The 7,075-nt window shown below is 57.4% G+C and overlaps 1 protein-coding gene across 1 annotated transcript; it reads right to left on the bottom strand.

The window, feature by feature from the left end:
• Positions 1-1,423: 1,423 nt before the first annotated feature.
• Positions 1,424-4,883, bottom strand: CBLN1 (cerebellin 1 precursor). The gene is made up of 3 exons (XM_061387115.1): positions 4,605-4,883; positions 4,337-4,456; positions 1,424-3,071 (listed from the first exon to the last, which is right to left on the bottom strand). The coding sequence occupies exons 1-3, from the start codon at positions 4,866-4,868 to the stop codon at positions 2,874-2,876; spliced, it is 582 nt and encodes a 193-aa protein (XP_061243099.1). The 5' UTR covers positions 4,869-4,883; the 3' UTR covers positions 1,424-2,873.
• Positions 4,884-7,075: the final 2,192 nt, after the last annotated feature.

The following is a 7,075-nucleotide window of genomic DNA, read 5'->3' on the forward strand; positions in this document are numbered from 1 at the left end:
CCTGGGGAAGGCAGGGTCTGTGCTGTATGGACAGGACCACTTCCCAGAGGACAAGGCCTTTTAGTTGAACTGCTTAGATCCCCAGAAAGAGAAGATTCTACCAAGTGGGGAAAGAAGAAAAAAGGTGCTTCAACTTGAAGCAAAGAAACGGCAGGTGCAAAGGCACAAAGACAGGAGATGGAGAGAAGGAAGCAGGAGATGAAAGAAGTGGCTGAAACCAGCTAAGCAGGATCCCCAAGGCCAAGGTCAGAGTTTGGAGAGAAAGCGCTCCAGCCAGGAAGGGGCCAGCTGGAGCCCCAGCAGAATCAAGGGATAACTTCGCACTCTTGTCCCACTGAGGGCCCCTTCACTCCCTATCTGTGTTGACCTTTCAGGCCCTAGAGCAAGGGCTCAAAGTGAACCTGAGTTCCTGGATAGGCTGCTTCTCCCTGACTCCGGGCTAGCCTACAGGCTCCAGATCACCTGGCTGCAGCCAGGACTCCCTAAAGCCAGGCAAAAGACCAGAGAGAAAGGCTAGAACCTCGGGGCAGGAGGACTCTTGGAGATGTTCAGATTCCTCCCTCTTTCTACAGATGGGCAAACTGAGGCCAAGCAGGAGGACTTGCCAAAGTATCCCTGCAGAACACCGCCTGGAGGTCGCACCGCTTGGACACCCACAGTGCGGGTCTGCTCGCCGACCATCCACTCACAGGCGAGTCAGTTTCAAGGGTGCTTGGGGCTCAGTTCCCGTGAGCGGTGGCTACCCCACCTGCGCGGCGGTGAGCCTTAGCTTGTGCGGTATGCGGGTGCCTGGCGGGCTGGCTCTGCTCCCGCTGAGCCGGGGTCGAACTAGTTCCGCTGCCCGGCGCTCCAGTTCTCTCAGATTTCTCCCTCCCAACTGGAAGAATGCGGAGAAAGTTGGGGAGGGGGGGAGGTTAGAGTCTTGTTGCTTTTCTTTAAGAATGGTTTAAAAATTCCTTTAGGACTCCTTATCCTCACTTCCCTGGGGACTGACTAGGGTGGAGAACTGTGGGGCAGGAAAAAAACCGGTTCCCCTCCTCAGTCCCAAGTCCCTGCTTAACCCCTGAGGGGTCCGGGGCCGCTGGGGCCGCTGAGGGCACCAGCTAGACGCCCGAGCTCCTGGATTGCGTGCGGAGAAGCCCGGGCTGAGTTTCAGCTCAGGTCGCTCGCTTGTTGACTCTAAATCAAAAGGAGCCGCAGGAATAAATCGAGAAACATTGTTTACGGTGCTATTATTAACCTCTTTCCCGCTTCTCTCCATCTCTAATTAAATTCATCTCTGAATCTCGGGCCAGGAGAAGCCTCCAAAAGGACCAGAGCCAGAAGGGCCCATGCAGGCCGCGGCTCCCGCCCCTTGGCCGCCCACCTGCTTTTCCCGGCCCGACCTCCCCTCTGCCGAAGCGACTTGGTCAGACTTCCAGACTTAAAACGAAGTCGTTTATTTCAATTTTGCTTTCACATTATGTTCCGATACAATCAAAACTCCTGGACGAACCTCTTGAATAAAAGTCCTGCGATGAGCGCGATCACAAGTCCCCGGCGCCCGGTAATACCGCCGGCGCAGACTCGGGATTCAGCGGAGGCGGAATAAAACAGACGCAGCTTCGGGATCTGTGAGCGGACGGTCCGGAGGCAGAGGCGTGGGAAGCGTGACGAAAGGGCAGAAAGGTTCTGGCTCCTCGAGTTGGAATTATTCCTGATGCACTTGGACTGCGAAAAGCCTTTTTCGCTTCCAGGCCGGCTGTCGGGCCTCGCCTAGCAACATTTCAACCATATTTCTTACGTTTGCGCCAAAGCAGGGAGCACAGGGCGGAATGCATGGTTGGCCCTAGGCCCGCGCAGGAAGGAGCGAGGGCCGACGCTGCCTTAGCCTTTCTCGGCTTGCACGCCGCCAAGTCCCCTACACCTCTGAATCTCACCCTTCCGCACCCCTGCCCCCAGACCTCGCAACTAGGGGAGGTGCGTAGTTTAGAAAGCTGTTTCAGAAAAATAAAAGTTCCACTTGAACTTTATTGGATTAAAGCAAAATTAAATCTTGGCTATTCACAGGTATATTACAGAGGACGAGGAAGCGTCCCGAAGAACCTCCTGGCGTTTAGTGGAGCCACAGAACACTAGGGCATTGACAAGCATCAGAACATCAAGCAGCCTTAGATTTCACGATCACTCCAAATGGGACATAGAAATACGGAAATACAGCCAGTTTCCACTGGGAACAGTTCTTCGTATACAAATGATATATATTTATATATATATATATATTTCTTTTTTTAAACCAGTCACCACTAAGGTGAGTCCTTTCTCTGCTAACAAGCAGCCGAGGATACATACAAAGTACCTTCAGCTAATTAATTCGAGCGGTGTTTTAAGAGCAGTACTTGCCAAATTAAAACTACTTCCCCATCCAAAAAAAAAAAAATCCTTCCCCCCTCTCCAAAATAAAAAAAAGGGGGGGGAGGGACATATCAGATTTCAGCGGATGAAAAGATTAAGAGCGGGACTCAGAGGAGGAAGATATTTCACATTATACAGTGAAATGCAAAGTTTCTTTTATATAAATTGTAGGGAACATGAACACGGGGTAAGAAACAGTGACAAGGCAGTCTGTCTTTCTTGATTACTGCAACTGGAGTTGGGGGCGAGTTTATTTTGGAAATGGGAGTGCGCAGAGCTAAGCGGAATTTACTTCTCCTAAAGAGGAAATGGACTAAGTTGTCCAACCGCCGGGCTGCGCTTCGTTTACCGGATACAGCTGGGGAACAAGTAGGAAGTTTCAAGTCGTGCCGCTTTCTCGTCCTCTAAAGTTCAGCCTCTTTATAATTTTCCCCTCCTGCCTTCGCCCTCTCCCTGCCTCCATTCCCGAGATGAGCCAGTCAGAGGGGAAATACGAGGAATCCGGAGAAGGTCGAATACTTCCAGCCCCCCATCAAGTTTCCCCGCTCCAGCTTGAGGTATGCTCGGTCGCCTTTCTCCATCTGGATTAGAACTCCGTTGCTGGCGGCCTCCCGGGTCACGTCCTGGTCACCAGCGAAGGCTGAAATCACCGGCCACCCGTTTAACATGAGGCTCACCTGAGAAAGAGAAAGGCCGGCTTCAGAGGGGCAACCCAGTGGGGTACCGAAGCGTAGATAAAATAGCGAACCTTCACCGCTTGGCTGACTGACGTAAAGCTTGGAAGCAGGGGGCGGCGGGTGGGCGGGGGCGGAAAGAAACGGGGCTTTGTAATTTACTACCGAGGGCCCAATGAGGCGAAGGCGACCCATCTGGGTGACAGAAAGGGTCTGCTCCCCAAACGGGAGTAACTTTCACTTCTTGGGCCCGCCAATCGAACCCTGACGGCGCTCTTTTATCCGGTTTAGTGAACCCGTAGGTGGCTCAGGCGCCCAGAGACCTTCGGCCCTGCCCTCCCCGCCAGCCTCAGAGAGAAAGTCAGACAACTGGCGCTTCCGGGAACACAAACAAATACAAACAAAAACCCTGGCTCCTCCCGATTCCAGATGCCGGGACACAGCAGAGATGCAGCGGAGTAGCCAGGCAAGATTTCGGCAGATGAGAAATCTCTCTCAGAGCTGCACTCCGTGTTTCATCCCCAAACTCCGGGCTCAGTTTTCGTCCCAGATCCAGCCTTGCCCTCCACCGCCTGGCTTTGCCCTTGCGGTGGCATCAGCAGATAAAGGCCCATGGCCCTCTCCCCAGCCGCGCGTTCTGCCTTCTGTGTCCGCCCAAAGCAAACCTGAAAACCTTTGGGAACCCTGGAGAGCCAGTGAGTGCTGGCTGGGGCAAGGCTGGAGCCAGGAGGGTGTGACACTACACCCCTCCCTTTTCTCTCCACCTTTCAACTGATATAGTTAGGCGCTACTTGTTCAGAAATCCGGAGTGGGTCCCCAGAGGGACGCCAGGACTCCCCCGGAGCGTGGCACTGAAGGCAAGCGCACAGGTTTCTCGCCCGCTTCAGAACTGGGACAGGAGTCGGGGATACTGTCCGTGGTGCTGAAGGAGAGGATCCGCGGAAAGCTTCCGGAAGCGGGAACTGTCTGGGATGCTAACAGAAACTCTAAAGAGAAATCCCCGGGCTTCCGTAGCGGGAGGACCTCTTTGGAGGGTCCCACAAGGCGGAGGCAGAAAACTGTGCCTGGAGGTGGTTTCAAGAACCCATGACTGGAAAACAAGGGAGAGTCCAAGCCAGAGAACCGTGAGGCCCTGCTACCCGTTCCTCCAAGCTGCCTTGGGCACATGCGGCTGCCCCTTCTATTTCCCACCCACGCCGGGCCGACTCACTCCCGCGGCCAGTAGCCCCCTACCGGGGCTGGGGCCTGGCCCTGAGGCGGAAGCTGACCTGGATGGTCTGTCTGTTGTAGACTTTTACCACGTGGAAGTTAAAACTGTAGATTCCTTTGCGCGGGGCGATGAAAGTGCTGCGTTCTGAATCAAAGTTGTTCCCGATGTTCACTAGTACCTATAACGAGACGGGAACGAAGGGGAGTGGGCAAGAATCTATCCGAACTCTTGTCCCCACGTTTCCGCTGAGACCTCGGAGAGGGTCGAATATCTACCTACTACCTCTCCCCCAACCCCCACCCATCCAGTCTTCCTGGAGCACTCACCTGGTCGAAGTAGATGATCATGGTGCGATTACTCATCTCGGACGGCTCGTGGTTGGTGCTTCTGATGGCAGAGAAAGCCACCTTGGCGCTGCCGGAGCGCACAGAGATGCCCAGAGCTGTGCCCGTGGGATCGGACGTAGGATTGGAGTCGCAAACCACCAGGCACTTGCCTTCTAGCACGATGGGCTCCGTCTCGTTCTGCCCGCGGGCCGGGCCCGCCAACCATGCTGCCCCCAGCAGCAGCAGCTCCACGACGCCCAGCATCGCGGCGCCGGCGCCCACCCCGCCCCCCACCCCGGGGGCTGCCTGCGCCAGCCGCCCCCCCGCCCCAGCCCGGCTCCGAAGCCCCCTCCTCAGATCCGTGTTCAGCTCTGCCGACGCCGCTCTGGACACTTCGGGTCTTCTTGCACTCCTGGGCAAGCGTGCCCCTCGAGCGATGCTCCCGGAGCCCCGCCCGGGCCTCAGGGGTACCGTGGCTGCCCAGCCGCACTTGGATGCATAGCCGCTGCCGCTCGATCCCCGCTGATTCCGCCGTCTCCTGCCCGCACCGGCCGCTGCCGCCGCCGCCGCCGCTCTGAATTATTGATGCAGCCGGCGATGCAGCCGGAGCCGGCGGAGAGCGCGCGCCTGGCACAAAGGCGCGGACCGCGGCCTGGCCCCGCCCCTACCATCTCCCTCCCCGCCTCCCTCTCCAGCCCCGCCCCCGCACCGGCAGAAGCTCCACCCCCCGACCAATCCTGGCGCGCCGCGCTCCCCGCCGAGCCAATGACGGCGCTGTCCGCGCGCGGCCACCTGACCCTGGGCGCCGTTGTTATTAGGCGAGGCGAGGCCGGCGGCGCGCGGCAGCAGGGTTGGGCTCAGGAGGAGAGTCGACGGAGGGAGCGAGGGCCGGGAACGCGCGCGCGCGCGCCCGCGTTTCTATGCCGTCTGCGGCGGCCACTCGCTCTCTTGTCTCCCGCCTCCCGATACGATCTTGTTCAGCCCCCTCAGCCCTTCCGCCCTCCTCCCTCGCCGGCCCTCAGGTAGGAGGCGGCGCGCAAGCCCAGGTTCCGGAGAAGAGTCGCCAGAGACCGAGAGACGCGCGAGTGTGGGCGCGTGGGGCGGGAGGGGAGCGCCCCCCAGTGGGTAAAGGGGTGAGGGGCAGCGGACGCGCGGGTGAGCCTCGGCAAGCGGGCCGACCCGGCGGCCAGGCTTCAGGGCGCGTGCGTGCGTGGTGGGGCGGGGCGTGCGCCGAGGCCTGGGTGCAAGGAGGCGCACGTGCAGCGGCTGGGAGCTGGCGCCGCGGGGCATCGATGCCAGTGTCCACATCCTGGCCTCGCGGCCGAGAGTATGGCGCTGGGCCGGCCGTTCTAGCCCGCTTCTGCGGGTCGCGGAGTCGGATCGAGCGAGCACTCATTTATTCTTTATTTCACTTATTCGAGATAGAGCATTGAACACTCGTGGACGCGAAGTGCCAGGCTTCCAGGCGCTGAGAGCATAGTGATGAGCAAAATCGGACGAGGCCTGCCTTCGTGCCTCTTACAGTCTAGTGCAGGAGGCACTGGCAAGTACAGTGGCATCGCAGACAGGTTCATTTCCCTGATACCATTTTTATCTTTTGCACTTAAAATTTTATACTTTGCATCCGCAGTTTATTTACTGTACACCTTTGTGGCCTGTTCTATCCACGTGTACTTACATACTATTGCCTTGCGTATAGACACCAAATCTTGTGATTTATGGGCGAGTTTTCAAGGGTGATTTTGAAATTTCAAGGCGAATGAATTTTTACCTCACGCGTTAACTTAGAGCTTTACACAAACGTGGTCAACACAGTAAAACACAGCTTTGCTAAGTGACAGAGAGAGGGGAGCTACAGAGGTGGTAAGAGGAAAGGCGTGGAATGCAGGCCGTTAACCTGCCATTAGGTGGAAGCTGGAGGGCGATCAGACCTCTCTGTCAAGTCCAAAGCAAGAGGCTTCGGACCCGAACGAGAGGCGAGCGGGAATGCTGCCCTCCGGAGCACCTGGCGCTTGGGTCCCCGCCGGGCGACTTTGAACCCGCGTGCTCTGCCAAACCAAAGCAGACGTGTGGCAGGCGGCGGCCCGGCGCGAGCTCGGGGATCTGGACAAATCTGGATCGCGGGCTGACAGCACCTCCTTTCGGTCTCCCGGCTCGCCGCCGGCGAGGTCTGCCGCCGCCTAGGGCAGGCTCTCCCCTACGCAGGAAGACTGCTTTGGAATAGCCAACAGCCGCACATTTCAGCTTTGTGTCTTTGAGACTTAGATGGCTGTTTAAAGACTCATCTGGAGGTACCCATCTCGGAACCTCGCCTCTGTTGGGATGCCTGCTGGGGTCACTGGGTTCGCCCAGGAGAAAGAGAAGGGGCGGGGGAAGAGGCAACAATTCTATCTCAAGTTAATTGACAGAAAACTGTTTTTTCAAGTCAAATCTGTTTGAGACATCCCCAGAAAGCGTTGCCAGCTGTGATT

This window comes from Bos javanicus, chromosome 18 (genome assembly GCF_032452875.1).
Source record: "Bos javanicus breed banteng chromosome 18, ARS-OSU_banteng_1.0, whole genome shotgun sequence".
Taxonomy (NCBI): domain Eukaryota; kingdom Metazoa; phylum Chordata; class Mammalia; order Artiodactyla; family Bovidae; genus Bos; species Bos javanicus.